Genomic DNA, 20916 nt, shown 5'->3' with positions numbered 1-20916 from the left:
CCTCTCTCTGTGTAACTCTTTCAAATAAATAAATAAAATATTAAAAAAAAGAAAAAATAAAACACAACTACTTTTTAAAATAAAATTATATTACTGCATTAGAAGTAATCAAACAGTATAATACTGGCATTAACAACAGATCCGTAGACCAACAGAATGTACGAGAGAAGCCAGCTTTCTGTGAGGATTTAACAGGATAAAGCACATTAACTGTAGCAGTGTAATCCTAACAGCTCAACACCTGAAAAGTTAGTGCTCAGTGAACTGTAAGTGACGATTAGGGGAATAAAAGAAAGCCAACATTAACCCGCACCCTCCGCCATGGCTCCCATGGTGACCCACGCGGCCTATCTGCACATGCCCCCCGAGGCAGTCTGGTCTCAGTTGGAAGGGTTTCCCAGCTGCTGAGTGCCGCGGGCGGGCCAGGGCAGCAGCGTCCGAGCCCTCGGTCAGCCTGCCTGGTGGTCCCTGCCCAGCTTTCATTTCATCACAATCTCTGCCCCTGACCTGCTCTGTGGCCCCCTCCCTTGCTGCCGCCTCCTGTGCCTCTCTCAGGACTCCTAGTGTCTCCTCCGCTCAGGTTCTTACCTTCTAGCTGGCTGGTGACTGAGTGCCACCACCGGACCACCTTGACAGCACCTCAAAGCCAAACTGGATTTCGTGGAGTTCTCCTGGGACTCTAACCCACCCTCAGCTGGCCCCAGGATTGGCCTTGGAGAGCTCCAGGGGCTACCGGATGAGCAGGTTGTGTGGGCAGGCTCAGATGTCGCTGGGCCTCAGGTCTGGCTTCCCCCTGCCCAGGAGAGGTTGCCCTCCCAGCCGGGAGGAGACCCCAAGAACCATGGCCCAGCTGCCTCAGACACATCTGGAGAAATCAAAATCCCACTCCTTTCGTTATGTGATCTGCCTTCTCCTCCTCGCCCTTGTCTTGACCTCCTTGGGCTGTACCTTCCTGGCACCGAGAAGCCAGAATCTGGAAGACACTCTGGCCAGGGCCAGTCTGGCTGCTAAAGAAATGAACCACCTGGAAGTCGTGAACGTATCAAGGTTGGTGTACCCACAGCCAAGCCTGCTACTGTTTTCTAAGGAGGATGTCCTTGTCCAGACACCTTGGTTAGCTCCAATTGTGTGGGAAGAGACTTTCAACATTGAGATACTCAATGAGCACTTCTGGCTCCAGAATGTCACCGTTGGGTTGGCCTCGTTTGCCGTGAAGAAGTACGTGGTCTTCCTGAAGCCGTTCCTGGAGACGGCAGAGGCCCACTTCATGGTGGGACACAGGGTGAAATACTACATCTTTACCGATCAGCCCAATGGCGTCCCGCCCATCCGGCTCGGAGCCGGGAGGCAGATGGCCATCCTGGAGGTCCCGACCCCCGCCGGCGGCAGGGAGGTGTCTGGACCCCGCATGGAAATACTCGGCCATTTCTCTTCTGTGCACTTCTTCAAGGAGGTGGATTACCTGGTGTGCGCACACGTGGACGTGACCTTCCAGGAGCACGTGGGCGTGGAGATCCTCTCCGCCTTGTTCGGCACCATCCACCCTGTCTTCTTTGGGCGCCATCGGGACACCTTTGCCTACGAACGCTGGCCCCAGTCGCAAGCCCACGTTCCGCTCGGCGAGGGGGACTTCTATTACACAGAGGCTTTATTTGGGGGTTCAGTGCCGGAAGTTCACAAGCTCGCCACAGCCTGTCACGAGGCCATGGCGAGGGACAAAGCCCGCCACGTTGAGGCTGTGTGGTGTGAGGAGAGCTACTTGAACAAGTACCTGCTTTACCACAAACCCACCAAGGTCCTCTCCCCTGAGTACATGTGGGACAAGAGGCTGATGGACTTGCCGGCCATCTTCCAGAACGTGAGATTTCAGGACAAGTGGGTGCTCCAAAGAATCACCAAGCAACCCAGAACGCGTGACGGAAGCGTCCAGGGAAGCGGGGAGAAGTCCAGGGGACAGGTAGCCTGAGAACCCGCCCACACGCAGTCTGCGTGTGCAAAATGGCTGCGGTCTAGCACACACCCCACCCCACCCCTCTCCCAGCTTAGTAAGCCGTAGCGTCCCCTCCAACCGTGAACACACAAGTGTGTGTACTCCTCTGGACAGGCCTGATTCCTGGGCTCGGGCACGAGTTCCAGAAGTTGCCACCTGGAGTCTCCCCACCCGGAGCTTCCCCGGCAGCCCTTCAGGCTGGGTGAGGCCGGCGGTCTCGTCCTGTGAGCCCGTGATAGCCCATAGTTCCCAGGGCCCCTCCAGGTGTAAAAGGCTCCAAATACCAGTTGTGTGTTTTTCCCATGTCCATGTTGAACAAGCTATTTTACACAAGAAGAGCTTGGGAGAGCGTTTTCTCTCCCTAAGGCAAATTGCAAATATGCTCCCAGGATCTCAGGGAGGTGTGAGCAGCGGCCGTGGTAGCAGAGCACGTGCTGGGGTCCGGGTCTCGCAGCGCGCACTCTACTCCACAGCTATGGCGTCAGGGGTCAGGGCTGTCTCGGGGCTGGCCTGTCATTTCAGCCCTCCATTCCGTCAAGGTGATCTCTGACCCTTGAACTCAGCTGCAAAGGAACAAGGATGCTGGTTGTGAGGCTTCCGGTTTGTTGCGTTGGTTTTTATTTTATTAGGGAGAGATGGAAGCAGGGAGGGGAGAAGGAAGGAGACAGGAAAGGGGATAGGGAGAGAGAAAGGGGGCAGAGAGAGAGAGAGTGAGTGAAAGATCCTATTCTCCCATGTTCCCATCCACTGGTTCGTTCCCCAAATGCCCACAGGGACCAAGGCTGAGACAGGCTGGGCCTGGAAGTTAGGAACTCTTTAAAAAAAAAAAAAAGATTTATTTATTTATATGAAAGTCAGAGTTACACAGAGAGAAAAGAGGCAGAGAGAGTGAGAGAGAGAGAGAGAGGTCTTCCATCCGATGGCTCACTCCCCAGATGGACGCAATGGCCGGAGCTACACCGATCTGAAGCCAGGAGCCAGGAGCCTCCTTCGGGTCTCCCACGCAGGTGCAGGGGCCCAAGGACTTGGGCCATCCTCTACTGCTTTCCCAGGCCATAGCAGAGAGCTGGATCAGAAGTGGACAGCTGGGTCTCGAGCCGGTGCCCATATGGGATGCCGGCGCTTCAGGCCAGGGTGTTAACCCGCTGTGCCACAGCACTGGCCCCCGGAAGTTAGTAACTCATGGTCTCCCACGTGTGTGGCAGGGACCCATCACCTGATCCCTCTGCATTAGCAGGAAGCTGCAGTGAGAACAGGAGCCGGACCCTGAAGCCGGGGACTGGGCTATGGGACTGGGCATCTTCACTGCTGGCTCAAATGCCTGCCCCTTACATTGGTTTCTTTCTCCTTCTCTCTCTCTCTTTAAAGATTTATTTATTTATTTGAAAGAGAGAGAGAGAGGAAGAAATAGAGATCTTCCATCCACTGTTCACTCCCAGATGGCCACAACAGCCAGGGCTGAGCCAAGCCGAAGTCAGGAGCCAGGAGTTTCATACAGGCCTCCCATGTGGCTGCAGGGGCCCAAACACCTAGGCTGTTTTCTGTCGCTTTTCCCAGGTGCATCAGCAGGGAGCTGGATCAGAGGTGGAGCAGCCGGGACTCAAACTGGTGCCCATATGGAATGCCGGCACTGCAGGCGGTGGCTTTACCTGCTGTGCCAAAATGCTGGCCTCTCTTCTAATAGTTTTTATTTCTGTAGAATCAATACTCATAGTCCCCAAATATTCCCAACAGCCAGGTCTGGGCCAGACCTAAGCCAGGAGCCAGGACCCCCATCCAGGTCTCCCACACGGGTGGCAGGGATCCAAGTACTCGGGCCGTCTTCTGCTACCTTTCCTGGTGCATTAGCAGGGAGTTGGACTGGAAGCCGAGCAGCCGGGACCCAAACCAGCTCTCTGATATGGGTTGTTGGTGTCGCAAGCAGTGACTTAAGCTGCTGTGCCACCATGCCAGCCCCTGAAGCCCTCCTCTGACTCTGTCCCAGGGCACTGTCACCACCAGCAAGGTCAAAGGAATAAGCACGCTGAATGTGACGAAGCTGAGCCCTGTGTGAGGACGAATCTTTGCCACCGACGTCTCCACTCTCGATCTGAGGTCTACTTCCTGCCTCTCCACACCTGAGGCTGAAATCCGCCCAATGTTACCTGTTTCCGTCTTTAGCAGACTGATTCTAATAAAAGTAACTGTGACTGATCTCGGAGTGCCTGGGCCCGTGTGCTGTGGGGGGAGGGAGAGGCCTGGCCAGAGATCTTGGGGGTGGAGAGGAGAAGGGAGGTGCGTAGCCGTACAGGGTAAAGGGGCTGCAGTCTGGCAGAACCAGGAGCCACCCAGGCCCCGGGCAGACTGGCTGTTTGATCTCAGGCAAGCTGTTTGATGGTCCTGAGGCTGCTTCCTCGTCCATATTACGTTACAGAATCGCAGTGTCACTGCAGGGTTCACTAGCCTGGCAGGTTCAACGTGCTGGCCACGCCCACACACAGCTTTTCTCTGGCTTTCGCCTTCGCAGGGTTGTAGGGCTTTTGCTCCCCAAAAGACGACTCCAGCGATGGAGGGGACGACTGGAGATGATCTTGGTGGGCTCCTCTCAAGCCCCTTGGTCTGCCAGTGGCATCGTGCCTTTTCTGCCCCTCCTCAAGGAGGCCGAGCCGTCTTCACAGAGGCTGTTTCCAACAACTGCTCCTGTGTCCCACCGGCCGCCCCCCACCCCCCCACCCCTGCCTTGCAGGCTGGTCCTGGACCCAAGGACAAAGGGAGTGGGTGGCAGAATGCTGTTGTCATGGGAACAGTCCAGGCCCCAGATGTGTGCTTGGGGATTGCAGAGAGTGCAAACTACTTGATCCCAGCGAGCCGCCTTCTGGAAGTTCTAGTAGAGTAGGTGTATGGCTGGAAGGCGAGGACTGGTGCAGACAACCGAGGCAGAACTGGGTTAGGCTCGTTGCAAACTGAAACAGAACAGGGAGGGTTGACCTCATACTAGGGTTTGCAGCTCTGTATCCCCTGTTGACTGTCGAAGCTGCACCCCTAAGGCAACAGTACGGAGAGGTAAGGAGTTCAGGGGATGATTAGACCCGAGAGCTCCGCCCTCTTGGAGGAGTTCCGCAGCCTTGTGAAAGGGCTGGAGGGATCTTCGTGCCGTCCATGAAGAAAGAGCCTTTGCCATACAGCACGCCCGTCAGCACATTGCCCTGGGACGCCCCAGCCCCCAGAACTGTGAGCAGTCAAGCTATGTTATTTGTAAACTGCACATGCGGTGGGGTTTTGTTATAGCAGCGGGCATGGACTAAGACACCTCCCCCTCTGCAGAGGTCAGAACAGTGCCAGGCCTCAGCTGAATATGACTCCCACCCCCCCACCCCGCCAAAATAGGAAAGACAGTCACTTATTTTTCTTCTTCAGGCTGGCACAGTAAGGTCACAAGCAGAGAGCTGGCCTTGAAACTTGGGGCTTAGGGACCCAGGGTTTGAGTCCAGGCCCTCCTCTTCCCTGTTGGGCCAATAGGCATTTCACGTTACCTACTGCTTGCTCTAAGTCTTGATTGTTACACCTATCCAGTGCTTGTCACGCTGCCAGACTTAACATTAAGTGAGCAGGCCATACTAACACCTATAAAACTTCACTGAGAAGGAAAAGGCTTTGCACAGATGAAGAGCTACGTCATGCACGAACAAAGATCTTTGCTCCTATGAAGCTTATTCTAAAATTCACTCGAAAGAAGAAATGCTTGATATCAGTGAGGAAAATTTAGTATCTGGAATTTGCATAAGGAAGAAGAGACAGACTGTGAATCAGAAGGGAAGGTAGCCGGAATTATGAGGAAGTCAGGAGTGGACAATAAAATCATAGTAACTGTAATAACAATTGTAATAAATCGTAAAGGCCATAATGAAGGTGATACAACATTTACCTGTCAAACTGGAAAAAAAAAAGACACAGACCTATATGGACTAGAGGATTTCACAAATCAAGCTACAGATAGCCCCACCCTCTGATAACCTCTTGTTGGGATAAAATTAGCATAATCCTTCTTGAACATTTTCAAAGCTTTAAGGAAGTTTTTACCTTACTGATAGGGGGGAGCTCAGTAGAGAGGTAGGTAGGAATAAATGAAGCTGGAAGGTTTTTTTTCTCCATAACTTCTCTGTAGTGCTGCATTGCAACCCCACCCTCTTGCCTGTCCAACCAGTGTGGCTGCATTCCCATAGTGCACCTGTTTCTCGCTCAAGACCAGGAAGGAGGAGATGCCATGATGGCCATGAGGAAGTTAAGCTGCACATGGAGGCACCAGGAAGCCTCATGCATGCTAAACTCCACCCTGCTTGTATACTCACTTAGCGGGCCACCCTCTGTCTTGCAACAGGCACTGACCACGTGGGAGTGCCCTTTGATTGCTGACTTTGCTGATGGGTCCTTCTCTGTCCTCCTTCCATGTGCTCTCCTAGGCAACTCTCTGGCCCACTCGTATCAGGTATCGCTCCATGTAGGACAACCACTAAAAACAGCTCAATGAAAACAAGTGGATTTGACATACAAAAAGAGGAGAAGGGCGGGGCCCAGTGCTGCGACATAGAAGGTAAAGCTGCCACCTGCTGTGCTGGCATCCCATATGGGTTCAAGTCCTGGCTGATCCAGCTCTCTGCTGTGGCCTGGGAAAGCAGTAGAAGGTGGCCCAAGTCCTTGGGCCCCTGCACCCACATGGGAGACCTGGAAGAAGCTCCTGGCTTCTTCTTGGATCAGCCCAGCTCTGGCTGTTAGAGCCATTTGGGGAGTGAACCAGTAGATGGTGTCGCTCCCCGTCTTCGTAGAGGAACGACACAGGACCCTGCGCTGTTCTTTCGTCCGCTCGGCCCTTCCCGGGTTTGCTGCTGGTTCTTCCCAGGTTGGCTACTGTCCCTCCACCTCCGTGGAGGGGCGGGCCCCCTGCCACCTTCCCCACTTCCGCAGGGGAGCGGCACACCGCCGGCCGGCTCTCTCAGGGGCTGCACAGGTGTTCCTTCAGATAGATGTTCCCCTTAGATGTTCCTGGTGCATGTTGTCTCTCTCCTCCCTTATAGTCCTCTTCCGCCAATCCCAACTCGGCTGCCCACACGCCGAGTACGCTGCTCTCCTCCAATCAGGAGTAGGTCCTACAGTTTATTGGTTGAACTGGAGGCAGCTGTGTAGAAGCTGTTTCTCCCTTCTCAGCGTCATATTGTGGGAGAGCAGATGCATAGAATAAGTCTTGATTCCAGTAACTTAGTCTAGTCCGAGTTGCTCCCCACAGATGGAAGACCTCTCTCTTTCTCTACCTCTCTAACTCTGCCTTCCAAATAAGTAAATACATTACAAAATAGAATAGAGGAAAATAAGCTTTACCCGCTATGCCACCACGCTAGCCCCGAAATTTACTTCTTTTCATTTTACTTGAAAGACAGAGAGACAGAGAGAGGGATACAGAGAAATAAGCAGAGAGAGAGAGAGAGAGAGCGAGAGCGAGAACGAGAGCAAGCGAGAGAGAGAGAGATTGGTCTTCTCTCTGCTGGTTCACACCTGCAACACCAGGGCTGGGCCAGGGTGAAGCCAGGAGCCAGGAACTTCCTATGGGTCCCCCATGCACTTGAGCCATCATCTGCCGCCACCCAGGATGTGCATCAGCAGGAAGCTGGATGAGCAGCCAGCTTGTGAATCAGGCACTGCAGTATGGGATGTGGGTATCCCAAGCAGTGACTTAAGCCACTGTGCTAAAAGCCTGCCCTAAGGACCGGTGCTTTGGTGCAATGAGTTAAAGCCCCAGCCTGAGGCACCGGCATCCCATAGGGGCACCAGTTCGCATCCTGGCTGCTCCACTTCTGATCCAGCTCTCTGCTATGGCCTGGGAAAGCAGTGGAAGGTGGCCCAAGTCCTTGGGCCCCTGCACCCACGTGGGAGACCTGGAAGAAGCTCTTGGCTCCTGGCTTCGGATCAGCTCAACTCTGGCCATTGTGGCCGTCTAGGGAGTGAACCATCAGATGAAAGACCTCTGTCTCTCTCTTTCTCTCTCTCTCTCCCTCTCCCCCCGACTCTACTTCTCTGTGTAACTGTGTCTTTCAAATAAATAAAAAATAAATCTTTTGTAAATAAAAGTCCACCCTAGTTGATTTCTTATATATGAAAAATGAAAACAACCTATAAATACTGTTGAACATTATTTACTTATTACATTTTATTATATTATGATAATTAATTATTAATTAATAAGTTTAATTTATATGCTTTTGGGTTCTTATTTTTATAAAGCATAGAGGCACAGAATATATTTGGGTCTGTTAATAATTGTTTTTTTAGCACACTAGGTGCAGGAAGGCAACTTGAAAAGACTACCTACTGTGTAGTTCCAACCACGTGACATTCTTGGAAACAAAAAAGCCAATGATTTACATGGCTATGGGGGGAGTGAGGGAGAGATGCAGAGGGGAGCGCAGGGGCTTTGGAGGGCGGTAAACCTCGCACGTGCTACCGTCCTGGTGAACTCAGGTCATTCTGGTTTTGCTGAGACTCACACGATGTACAGCACAGAAACCGCACCTGATACGAACTACGGAGCTGAGTTAACAACAGTAATAGATCAGCACGGGCTCGTCCAAGCACCGGATCATCTTTGTTTTGGATAATGAGCTTCCTGCACACCCCAGGGCTGTTGCGGCTTCGACAACAAGGATCCACGTTCATCTGCAGGCGTTTGAGGGATGGCGTGCCCCCGGAGGCGTGGCTACACCAACAGGGGCCCCTTCATTTCTTCTGGGCAATCGTCTCTGATCCCTTGTGGCCCAGTACAGGCTCAGCCCACTGCCCTTACTCGTATCCTACAGGGTATTAGGAGAAGCTCAAGGTCGTGGCAGCTTGGGAATTCATGTGTGATCTGTGCAATCAGGGTCTAAGTGTGTGTGTGTGTGAGAGAGAGAGAGAGAGAGAGCGAGAGAGAGAAACTGAGGGGAGGGAGATAGTGCTAGATCTGCCTGAATTTTACAAAAATGGTGGAATGGAGCTGGTACTGTGGCATAGAGGGTAAAGCTGCCGCCTGCAGTGCTGGCATCCTATATGGGCACCAGTTCAAGTCCTGGCTGCTCCTCTTCCAATCCAGCTCCCTGTTTCTAATGTGCCTGGGAAAGCAGTAGAAGATGGCCCAAGTGTTTGGGTCCCTGCACCTGCATGGGAGACCTAGAGGAAGCTCCTGGCTCCTGGATTCAGATCAGCCCAGCTCTGGCTGTTGCAGCCATTTGGGGAGTGAACCAGTGGATGGAAGACCTCTCTCTCTCTCTCTGCCTTTCAAATAAATAAATATATCTTGTAAAAAATGGTGGAATGCATTAGCAGCTTTTCTCAGCCATATGGCAAAAAGAGGTGGAGAATTATCATTGCTTGTAAAATTGATTTTAATCAAGGTGGCATGTGAGGAGGGCAGTGGGGGCTCATCGTCCATCAGTACTCTGAACCTTCTGGGAAGCATTATTTGACTTAACCTCTTTATTTTTGAGTAGGGCAAAAATTCTAATCCGCCTCACGATGTTGGACAAGCCCAGCTTTTTTCGATGTTGCATATCCTGCAACAGGTCATGGTCACACATGTATTCTGGAGAGAGTAGCTTGGTGGGTTTGTGGTAAAGCAGGTACTTGTTCAGATGGCTCTCCTCTTGCCATATGGCCTCCAGGTGATTGACTTTGTCTATCATTATGGCCTGGTGACAGGCCTCGGTGAGCCTGTAAACCTCTGCTACTGACCCTCCAAAGAAGGCCCCAATGTAATAAAAGTCCCCTTCGTCCTCAGGGATGTAGGCTTGCGACTCAGGCCGGCGTTCATTGCTGAAGGAGTACCGGCTTACCGCCATGAAGTCCGGGTGGATGGTACCAAACAGAGAGGAGAGGATCTCCACGCCCACGTGGTCCCTGAACTCCATGTCCACGTCGGCACACACCAGGTAATCCACCTCCTTGAGGAAGCGCTGGCGGGCGCCGTGGCTGATGGCTCCCATGCGCTGCATGCTGATGTCCTGCCAGCGCTGGTGGCTCTGGGTCCTGAGGACGATCACCCGCCTCCCGCCGGGGAGCGGGAGCTGAGGGACCAGCTCAGGTTGGTCAGTGAAGACGTAGTAGTTCACCCTGTGGCCGGCCATGAAGTACTTCTCCGCACTCCTCAGGAAGAGCTCTAGGAAAGACATGTAGTTTTTGACAGCAAACACAGTTAACCCAATGGTAGCATTCTGGAGCTTGAATTGCGCATTCAGTAGGTCAATGTCAAAAGTATCTTCCCACACAACTGGGGCAAGCCAAGGGGTGAGGACAAGGACATCCCTCCTAGAGGGAGTTAGTGCATCTGGCTGCAGATACTTCGTGTGCGATTCTCTAACAGCTGTACCTGTCCCAGCCAGCAAGCTTTTAAGATGCTGGCTCTTCGGATTCCAGTAGCAATAGTGAAAGGTGAAGGTTATACCTGTCAGGAGGAGAACGATCACTTTATGAGATGTGTAGCATGGCCCAGGCAGTATCTTCAGTAGCTTGGCCATGGCTCCACTGCTGATGATGTAGGCGGACTCTCTTTGAGTGACACAAAGGACGATGCATGGACAAGGAGGTGCCCACACCCCTCCTGCTGTTCCTAGAACCTACCTCTGTGCAAGGGCCACCCGACAGCAGGACGTACAGGGTCCCCTGGTGGAGGAAGATTCCAGAATGTCACACAGCAGATGTCTCAGCAGCTTCGTTTTCATTTGAGGCTATGTCAAAGAACCAGATGACAGGCCACGATCAACGCATGCCTAGACCTTCTGGGCCGGAAGTCAGGGCTCCTGAAACAGGTGCAGGAGACTGGCCCCAGGGAGGTCACAGAGCCAGGTAAGGACAGAGATTGTGATGAAAGCAGGGCAGGGCAGGAGCCACCAAGGAGCCTAATCCAGGGTCCAGTGATACTCCGTAGTAGAGAAACCTTCACATAAGCACCACGTTTTCTAGAAAAAAAAAATCCATACGGTTGAGACCAGACTGTCTTCAAGGCCACAGCTGGTTGTGCCTGATGTGCTCGACCATCTTTCACAAAGCCTGACCCGGGAACCCTCCCAGGGGAGATGAAGACCTGATCAAGGGCTCTTTTCCTTCATCCTAACAATCACTTACCCGACACGGAGTTTCCTTAGCTGGCTGCAGGTCCATGCTTTGCATAGGCTGCTACGCTGCAAGTGCCTTACCTGTGGGCTCTGCAGAACAGGCGTGCGTGTGGAAGCCCCGTCCTCCTCCTCACCAGGGAGCAAATGGGCTCAGAAGCATGCGTGACGGACCATGTGTGCACGAACCCACTGGGTCAACCGGGATCTGGGAGCGTATCCCTGGCCACCTATATTCTGATCCATGGCCTCGCTTGGATATTCTTTGGGATTTCAACTTTTGGGCTCTTTTCCCGAGTCTGGTTCCTTTGGTAGCCTGCCTTGGGCTTCCGCATCAGCTGATTTCCAGACAGAGCCCTCACGCTGGGGAAGGGAGGCTGAGCCCCCCTTCATGGAGTCTGGGCTCATCCTGTTGCCCACACATACACCTCCTAAGTATCCCAGCATGACCCTCCTGGCAAATGAAGGCTCTGACATGGACCCCTGCTGCCCCTCTGTGCGATGAACAGCAGGTGGAAAAGGGTCCCAGGGTGGGTAGGGAGCGTCTGTCCCCTCCTCCGGGAAGCTGCTCCATGACACTTTGCTTCTGGCCAACACAGGAGAGGGTGGCCGCAGGCATGATGTGTCCCGGTGTTCTGGAACCTTCTTAGGGGAGTTGTGAGTCTGTTAGGTGAGGAAGGGCTTTGATGAGTACCTTTTGAGGGACAGCCCTTTTGCCTTTTGTGGTCAGGATTGTGACTTTTCCCAGCTGTGTGCACTTTGTGAGGACAGTCATTCCTGACTGAGATGCCGATGTCCTGGCAAAATACCAAGACAACCCCGTGAGGTTGCAGAAGCCTGGATGATGAAATCACAGCAGAGCAAGGAGCAGGTCCTCCGCGTGCTGCAGCTGTGGCTTGGCTGTGCACCTGGTCCCTGGGGAGTCCCCTGAACCTCAGGACCAGTGGAGGGGAGACGTGTTGCCCTGCTCACCATGATCCTTCCCTGGGAGCAGCGGAGGTTAAAGAACCTCACAGAATGGAAAGGTAGAGAGGACCAGGACCAGCCCTGGAGCAGGGAAGGACCAGGAGTAGAGACCCGGGGGAGCCTTTGACCCCTGCGGCAGGTGCCTGCCCACTAGCCTGAGAACCTCCATGCTCTCCTGTCTCCATGAGACCTCCTGGGGCTGGTCTCCTGGCTCCAGCTTCTCCGTCCCAGATGCCTGCCTCCTCTTCAGAACTTTGATACCAGCAGCTTTCATTGTCCAAACACCTGTTCTTTTGTCATAATTCCCCAAACGCTTTATCCCAGGCTTTCCTGACCTTGTTTGCCCTTGGGAGATTCTTAGAGATTCTTGCAGACTATTCTGTGGCTCACCCGACAGGAGACATGGCAGCCACCCTAAGATACCCCCTTTACCACTGATCCCGAGGCCTGAGACGCTCCAAGATGAGAGGCAGAGGATTCTGATGAGCTTCAAGATGGGAGTCAGAAGGTGCCAGCACCACTCCTACCCTCTCCTTGGTGCCCACAGACTCACTGAGAGCCTTGGCAGGGCCTCCTTTACGTCAGCTATAGACTGGCGCCCTCGCCCCTCCGTGGTGAAGTCACCTCCGCTTTCCGTACTGCGCTGGAGGAAGCGTACTGAGAGTGGCCCGGGCACTCCTGGGGACGTTCTTGGGTTGTAGGAGATTGAGAGCGATCCGTCGTACCCCAAAGTTTCCTTTCCCCAGGAGGGTTTTGCAGAATGACTGGACGTCTCTGACCCCTTGGGACCTCACCGGCTTTCAGAATCCCTTCTTTCTCAGTGCACAGTGTGCTCGGGCTGTTTGTGTTGATAGATACGCTGTGGCCTGGAGCCCTAAGAAAGCCACTTGCATCCTCCCTAGGTCGTCCCAGCAGCCTGGCACTCGCCGTTATTTGTAAGATCTGAGCAGGAACTGTCTCGTGATTCACGGCTAAGTGTTTCACCTGTGATTGGGCTTTCGGGGGATGACCGTGTCGACAGAGACTGTCCGCCACTTTGACCGGGGCTATGGTTGTGTGCATTCAGGACATTGCTCCTCCACTGAACTCAGAGCAGGGCAGGGGGGTGACATCACTGCGGCAGGGGTGTCTGGGCACTTCTGTGGACCAGGAGCTGCTGGCCACATGTGTCATCTGCCTGATTTTAGCTTCCTACCAGCCTTGACACATGGAAGTAATCCCCCCAGTCTTGCACGTGGGGGAGTCACCCGTGCAGAATGTCACACAGCCACTGGGCAGCGGACTTACCCCTGTGCCCAGCGCTGGAGAGACCAGCTCACATAACTCGGTGTCTAACGCACCTTACAGACCACCTCTGGGCTCCTGATTCGTGCCTTAAAAATGGGAGTACTCTCCTGTGTATAAAGTTGATTGAAGATGGATCTTAGTAGAGAATGGGACTGGGAATGGGAGAGGGAGGAGGTGGAAGGGGTAGGAGAGTGGGTGGGAGGGCAGATATGGTGGGAAGAATCAATATATTCCTAAAGTTGTACTTATGAAATGCATAAAGTTTGTATTCCTTAAATAATGTTTCTTTAGGGGAAAAAAATCTCACTTAATGGGCGTGGGCCCCTACACCCACCTTGCAAGACCCACCTTGCAAGACCTGGAAGAAGCTTCTGGCTCCTGGCTTTGGATCAGCTCAGCTTCAGCCTTTGCAGCCAGTTGGGGAGTGAAACAGTAGATGAAAGACCTCTGTCTCTGTCTCTCCCTCTTTCTGTCTGTAACTCTACCTCTCAAATAAATAAATAAAGTCTTTTTTTTTTTAAATGGGACCACTTCCTCCCATGTCCATGGCTGTGGTGAGTCCAGTGTAAAATAGTGGGTGAAGGGGACCCTTACTGCCAGCACTGTTACATGGGAAACACAGAGGTGTGATTCTGGGGTATGGCACAGCTGCTGAGCCTAGCTGGTACTGCCATGCCTGTCTATCCCAGCGCCACCACCCAGTGGGGAGCTCAGCTGGCCCACATGTAACTACGGCAAGTCTCACATGCCGAGTTGTGTTGCTAGGCCCAGAGCTTCAAACTCCTCCTCTGGCTCCACTTTGTGGCATCAATTCTGGAGTCATTTAAGGAATGCCTGCTGTATGTTATCTAGAAGAGAATCATTTAGATTCAAAGACACAAACAGGTTGGAAGTGAAAGGATACAGAAAGTTAGCTGAAGACAACAGTAACCAAATGAGAGCTGGGGTAGCTATACTTCCCTCCACAAATAGACATTTAAGTCTAATGCCATTGTAAGGGGGAAGGAAGGACATTTCACACAAACAGAAGGTTCAGTTTATCAAGAAAAAATGGGTGGACATTTGGCATAGTGGTCTTGATGTCTCTTGTGGCCTGTATTTCGTATCAGAGTGCCTGTCTTGGTTGCACTCAATTCTAGCTTCTTAGCAATGCACATCCTGAGAGGTAAAAGGTGGTGGCTCAGGTGACTGGGTCCCTACCACCCATCGAGGTAGCCAGCTTGAGTTCCTGGCTTTCGTTTTTGGCCTGGTTCAGCCTGGCTGTTGTAGGAATTTGGGGCATGAACCAGCACATGGGAGATCTGTCTCTGTCTCCATCTCTCTCTCTGCTTTTCAAACAAAAATAAATTGAAAAAGAATGTATAAAAATTATAAACAATTTTTTTTATTTGAGAGAGAGAGAGAAAGCAAGAGAGAGAGAGAGAATTATAGACAGAGAGATGGAGAGACAGAGAGAGAGGTCTTCCATCTGCTGGTTCACTTCTAAAACGGCTACAACGGCTGGAGCTGGGCTGATCCAAAGCCAAGAGCCAGGAGCTTCCTCTGGGTCTCCATGCAGGTGCAAGGGCCCAAGCACTTGTACCATCTTCCACTGCTTTCCCAGGCTATAGCAGAGAACTGGATTGGAAGAGGAGGAGCCAGGATATGAGCCAGTGCCCATATGGGATTCCGGTGCTACAGGTTAGCCCACTATGCCTACTATGCCACAGCACCAGCCCCTAAACATATGGTTTAATATGACCACCTCTTAAGGAGGGTTTGCTCCAGTAATGCAAGGTTGGTTTAACATTTTAAAATCAATGTAATTTACCACATTCACAATGAAGGCTATATGATTATCTCAGAACTGAATGCAGAGTAACTGACAAAATTCAACACTCCTTTTAAAAACATATCTTAACAAAATGGGAATTGAATCTCCTTTATAGGATGAAGCACATCTATTAAAAACCTTTTTGTAAATACCAGACTGGGCACTTTGCCTCTAAGATATGAACCTGAAAAGCATGTCCATAACCTCCACTTGAATTCCTCATTTTACTGGAGGTCAGAGCAAATGTGAAGATGAAATAAAACGCATGCACATCAAACAGGAAGATGTAAAACACTCTTTATTCAAAGGGAACATGAATATGTATGTAAAATAATCACAATAAATCTATAAAGAAACTACCATAAGTGCAGCAGGAAGCTGGTAAGTCTCCAGCATGCAAGGTCAGTACATAAAAACCAATTATATATTCTATATGCTACCAGTAAACAACTGAAAATTGAAATTTAAAAGATATCACTTACTATAGGGTAAAAGCACTTGTAAAATATCTAGGGATAAATTAGCAAATGCTGTACAAAACCTAGGCACCAAAAACTACCAAAGAGGGCTTGCCAAACTTTTCTCACAAAGGGTCAGTTGGGAAATATTATCAGCTTTGCAGGTTAAGTGTGGTCTCTGTCATACATTCTTCTGTTTTCACAACATTAGAGAAATGTTAACACCATTCTAATCTCATCAGCATTACAAGAATAAGCTGTGGGATAAATTTTATCTTTGGTCTGTGATTGGTGAAACCTTGATATAAAATATTAACTGAGAGGAAAAAAAAAACTTCATAAAGACCACAATACAGGAAAAGTTATACCATGCTCATGGACTGGAAAAGCTGGTATTGGTAGTTGTTTCAGCTAGGACACCAAACACTGATCCTTGGGATCCTAAAAGAGGTTTTGGTGTTGAGTCATAATGATTCTAAGTCTGGTTCAATTCAGCACCCACCTGATGTGCATCTGGAGTCCTTACCCCTGAGAGACGATTGCTAACAGCTATGAGTCTACACAGCTCATATGGAGGAAAAATGCCTGATTCAGATGGACTGACAGTTGGTGGTCCCTGCCCTTGCGTTTGGATGATCTTGGAGCCCAGTGTGGTCCATGGTTGACTTAAGCATTGAACCAAAGATGACCTCCTCCTGTGTTCATTATTTGTAAGTAGCATTAAGGATGATCAAAAAAACAGTGAAACGTGAAGGCTGTGTGGTGAACAGGCACCAAATCTGCTGGCAAAATGCATGAGCTCTGGAGTCAGACAGCCTGGAAAGGGTGTGATGCAGTATCCAGGTCTCTACCTCAGAAGCCTGCGTGGTCCAGCCAGCAATGCTGGGCACACTGGGCCTTTCCAGGAAGGCGTGCACTGACTCTAGGAAGTACAGAGGAGCTAGAGGCGTCTCCGAGGGAGCCAGTGTTCTGAGCCTTGGCCTTGGGCTACCAGAATGCAGGAGGCAGGGGCTCGCCTGTGTCATCGGTGGTGGTTGCGTGACAGGAAGAGGCCGAGAGAAACTCGGCTCTGCAGCCTCATTAAAGTCAGAGAGGACAGCAGGAAGGCTTCCAGCAGTCCCTCACGGGGAAATTCTCCACTCACATTCGCTGTGGCAGGCCCTGTACACACACAGGCATCTTCAATGCCACTCTTACTGCCATGGCTGCTGCTAGTGCCGCTGTTGTGTGGGTGTGGTTGAGGAGGCCCGGTCACTACCGTGTCACATGGGGACACAGTAACACACGAGGCAGGGCCAGCCCCTGGTCTCCCCAGCGCACCTGTCCTACCCTGACCTCCTGCAGCCGAGTCCCCTCCCTGGCCAGATCCAGGTTGCTCTCCTGGCCTGGCTTTGACTTGGCTCTGCCTTCTAGAGCTGGCTGACACCCAACCACAGGCTGCCCTGAGGATCCTGCAGCTGTGACGTCCTGGGGGTGACAGTTACCCAGCTCCTGGACTTCACGGTCTGGAACAGTCCTGTTGTGACCGCCAAGACTGTCTGGTGCCAACTGCCTGCGCCCAGGGGTGGGAAAGTCAGGAAGCACGAGAAATCCCTGACGAGGTTCAGATTCTGGGCCTTACCCCCTGCCCTCCGGCACTTCTGTGTTTGTGCCTCTCACTGGTGGACCACTAGCCTGTGCTCTGTTCGTCCTGTGTTCCGCATGCATCAAGCTGATCGGTGTGTTGTCCACTGTGGAGGAGCCATTTCCTACTATGCTCCCAGGATCCAACAGCACACAACCAGCCCTTTGAGGGCGAAGGCCTCGGCCCGCTCCCCCCTTAAGTCCCCGGACCCCACCCACAGAATAGCACACCTTGTCAACTGACCCTCTTGTGGCTGGAGTCACCTAGCTGGCTTTACCCCCGGCAGCTTCACTGAAGTGTGCCTCACCCGACCAGTGTTACGCAACACTATAGAGGTGACAGTCCCATCGGGAAGCTTACTGATCCTCTCTGCCTATACCTCAAAGTCTCTAACCACCCTGGGTTGGTAGTGATCCCTCCTCCAAGGCACAAACGGATGCTTTTCCTTTGTCACTTGGTCAGCCAGTCACCTGTGCAACAGCCAATCCCCTGCCAGATCAGGAGACTGAGATGAAGCCACTAGAAGCACGAAGCAGAGGGGTCAGAGGAGGAAGGCGACCAAACAGTATCCACAAGGCAGGGCTGTCAGGAGAGGAGCCCCCAGGGCAGTGGAGTGTCCCTCCAGCATCTAGGCCCCTGGGGACAACTGCAGTCATCACATATCTGGGCGCAGCTCCTGCCTCTCTGAGTTGGAAATTCTACTCCACGGACCCAGAAGGCAGCTGAGGCAAGATATCCCAGACGTCTTCTAGGAAGCTCATTCGCCAAAGGCCAAGCTGTCACCAGCTCTTACGGCCTTTCCCGCTGGGGGCTGCCTGTCTCTCGACAGCAGGACATAGTCTCCTTCCTGCTACCAGGGACAGGAAGAGCCCCACAGGTAAGCCATTCCTCAACTCAGCTCCCAGCTTCCTCGGGGTCAAAGAAGGAGGGCCAGAGAGGAGAGCTTTCAGATACCCTGGCAAAGAGGCCGTCTCTGCTCACGTCTGCCAGCTGCGGGCTCTGTACGGAGAGGCCTCCAAGGCCTCTGCTGATGCTTCAGCTGGCCCTGTTGCCGCCCTGGAGAGAGCTGGCTGCACCACCCGCCTTTGTATGGTCACTGAAGAAGACCTAGGCTTGGGAGAGAACACTGAGCCTTAATGGAACCACAAAGTGGCTGAGGACACCGAAGCCTCTTCAGAGAGCAGGGCCACTCGGCCTCCTCCTTCTTTTCCTATGGGGACCCACAGAGCCCTCCTCAAGCCCCCTCCACCTGTAGCCCTGTCTCCCCGGCCGGCCCGTCACGGCTTCCGCACTCGCTTCCACCATCCCAGGCAGTCCAGCTGCAGACTGCGTTATAACTGGCGCAGACACCACTCTATCTTCCTGGCTCCACGGTGACCCCGTGTGAGCTTCCCCTCATCTGCCAGGGCCAGCCGGAGCAGACACTCCCGTACCAAGGCCACGTCTCCACCACTCCACCTGCTTCCATGCTCAGCTGCTCCAGCCAATTTTAAAACCTCCCCTTTGAACCAGGAACCACCCCTCAGCTGAAATCCTGGGGTCCTGACGGACAGCAACGGAGAGCTACTCCGCCCGGTGTCCTGTTTTCTGGCCCACCTGCCACGGATTCCACAGTCGCCTTCACTCGAGTAGGTAGCCGCTCTTCAGACAGGTGGCCAAATTTGGCTTTGACTCTGATGACATCGCTAGGGACACCACACCGGAACCTAGCAAGTTGTCTTTGAGTCTCCCTCTGACATCTTTATCAATTCTTTCCCTTTGGGAAACCTTACAGGCTCAGCAGAAGTGCCCGGCCTCACCCCCACTGCAGTCCACGGACCCGGTGACAGCATAGGTGCCCATCGATGCTCTCACATTCCACCTGTGGTATCCCTGTCAGCACCCAGCCAGCCTTTGGTGACACCGGGGCCGATTTTTCACTGGTGCGGTCACTCTTTCATGCCACGCATCCCACTGACATACACAACTCTGAGGCCTATTGCCCACCTTTTGCAACACTAATCCAGGCCAATTTGCATTTGTGGGATCTGCAGCCCTCTGGGTAAGCTGCAGCTTTGGGGTCATTGTGTCTGACGTGGGCTGCAGCTCCACATCTGGAGCAGGCAGCTTTGGAGCAAGGTGAAGTGGGACACCCAGCAACACAGCTCATGACAGCCCCGGGCACTGCGGTCCTGTGGGTCTATAGCACCCACCCCTGTTGCAACTGGAGACCAGCACTGCTGAAAGCAAATCTGCCCCCAGGACACTATCTTTCCTGTCTGTAGCCAAAGGACCTGCTGCCAGCTGGGCCAAAACATACCACTACTACTGGGCATTGCTAAGCAGCGGCACTGACGAGGAACACTCTGCGTTTAGAGCAGCCAGCGCCTGTGCCAAAGCGCATCTGGGGCAGTGAGAGAGGCCAGCATCAGACCTCTCTAGAAATGCTTCATGCCTAGGGGCAGGCTACATAGGGAACGCCTTGCCAGAGTACACTGGGAGAGTACGTTGTAGTCCAACACACCTGTGCTTGGAGATCCTCGTGTTCTCACCTACAGTCAGAGCACCTGGGTCCCTTGGGTCCAGAGCACACGTGTTGCAATGGAAGGGGCCAACGCTACCCACATGTGGAATGGTTGGAGCACTTGGGGGTCCATCTGGTTTGAGCAAATCTGTTACTATCGGAGGGTCCTTCACCACTCAGGAGACATTCGTCAGAGAGACGCTTCTGTCCCTGTGCTCCAGGAGACACCTCATGTCCGCCTGTGCTGTTTGAGGGGTGGCGCCCTGTCCACCTGTGCTGTTTGAGGGGTAGCGCCCTGTCCACCTGTGCTGTTTGAGGGGATAGAACCCTGTCTGACTGGACACACTACGCTCAGAGCACCTGGGACACAGAGCCCACAGCATATGTGGTACAATGGGAGGAAGTATACCACCATGGCTGTGCTACAGGATACTTGTGTTCTCGCCATCATTCAGAGGGCAGGGACGCTTGGAGGCCGAGCCCTTCTAGGGAGGCATCCCAGGACAACAGCACACACTTTTAGGAAGACACTTCTCACCTTCACTCAGACTGTCTGAGCACTACCGCCACTGACGTGGAGCAGTGAGCATCCCTCCAGAAATGCCTAGACGTCAGCCATTTGGCTGCTGTCCTCCTCAGCAAATGTGTCTCTGGCGTGAGAATAGCAAACGGCAGTCTCTCCTTGAGGTTCCCTTTGCCTAAGGTTTCTTTGGAGACTGAAATGTTTGGCCCATTCACTTTCTTCTAGTGAAAGGCATAGTATTTCAGCAACTATAAGCAAAAGCCATCGAGAAGTCCTAGGTGACCACTAAGCGCCTGAGTGGGCCTTGCCTTACTGGAAAGACAGAGTCCCTTCTAGTTACGCCACACAAACTTCAACACTTCTCCGTCATCCCAGAGCAAGCAACAGGCACAACAGTTCAGGATGCTTGTGTACGTCTCACGGGGTAAGGTTCCAGGTGGGGCTTGTCCTAAGTCAACACACTGGCCTTGAAAAAGCCCACTGTGGAAAGAAGAAAAAGATTGGTAAGTATCAACCATGCCATGCTTGGCATGAATGGCTAGTTTGGCAGACCCAAGCTATGGGCCAGTTTTTCTTAGACTGGCCAGACTCCCTGCTGCCTATAGCTGCCCTTTGTTGCAATGGTGCAGATTATATATATAT

At 52.5% G+C, this 20916-nt stretch overlaps 2 protein-coding genes across 9 annotated transcripts in view; one reads left to right on the top strand and one right to left on the bottom strand.

The window, feature by feature from the left end:
• The first annotated feature begins 204 nt into the window (after positions 1-204).
• LOC127486767 (histo-blood group ABO system transferase) lies at positions 205-4200 on the top strand. Its single transcript, XM_051830971.2, has 2 exons — positions 205-1957; positions 3975-4200. Exons 1-2 carry the CDS (start codon positions 737-739, stop codon positions 4041-4043), a joined length of 1290 nt encoding a protein of 429 aa, XP_051686931.2. The 5' UTR covers positions 205-736; the 3' UTR covers positions 4044-4200.
• Positions 4201-9327: 5127 nt separating this feature from the next.
• Positions 9328-20916, bottom strand: part of LOC127486766 (histo-blood group ABO system transferase 2) — a 31616-nt gene continuing 20027 nt past the window's right edge. For 3 of the 8 annotated variants that reach the window (XM_051830965.2, XM_051830968.2, XM_051830966.2), the window contains one exon: positions 9329-10947. In XM_051830965.2, coding sequence (XP_051686925.2) covers positions 9415-10506 — 1092 coding nt within the window. In that variant the 5' untranslated portion in view covers positions 10507-10947 and the 3' untranslated portion in view covers positions 9329-9414. Of the gene's footprint in view, positions 10948-14931; positions 20755-20916 lie in introns of those variants that run through there. The other 5 variants (XR_007913361.2, XR_007913362.2, XM_051830969.2 and 2 more) reach the window with 4 other exon arrangements.

This window comes from Oryctolagus cuniculus, chromosome 18 (genome assembly GCF_964237555.1).
Source record: "Oryctolagus cuniculus chromosome 18, mOryCun1.1, whole genome shotgun sequence".
Classification (NCBI taxonomy): Eukaryota; Metazoa; Chordata; class Mammalia; order Lagomorpha; family Leporidae; genus Oryctolagus; species Oryctolagus cuniculus.
Note: the sequence above shows the minus strand (reverse complement) of the source record. Positions and strands in the feature narration are given on the sequence as shown.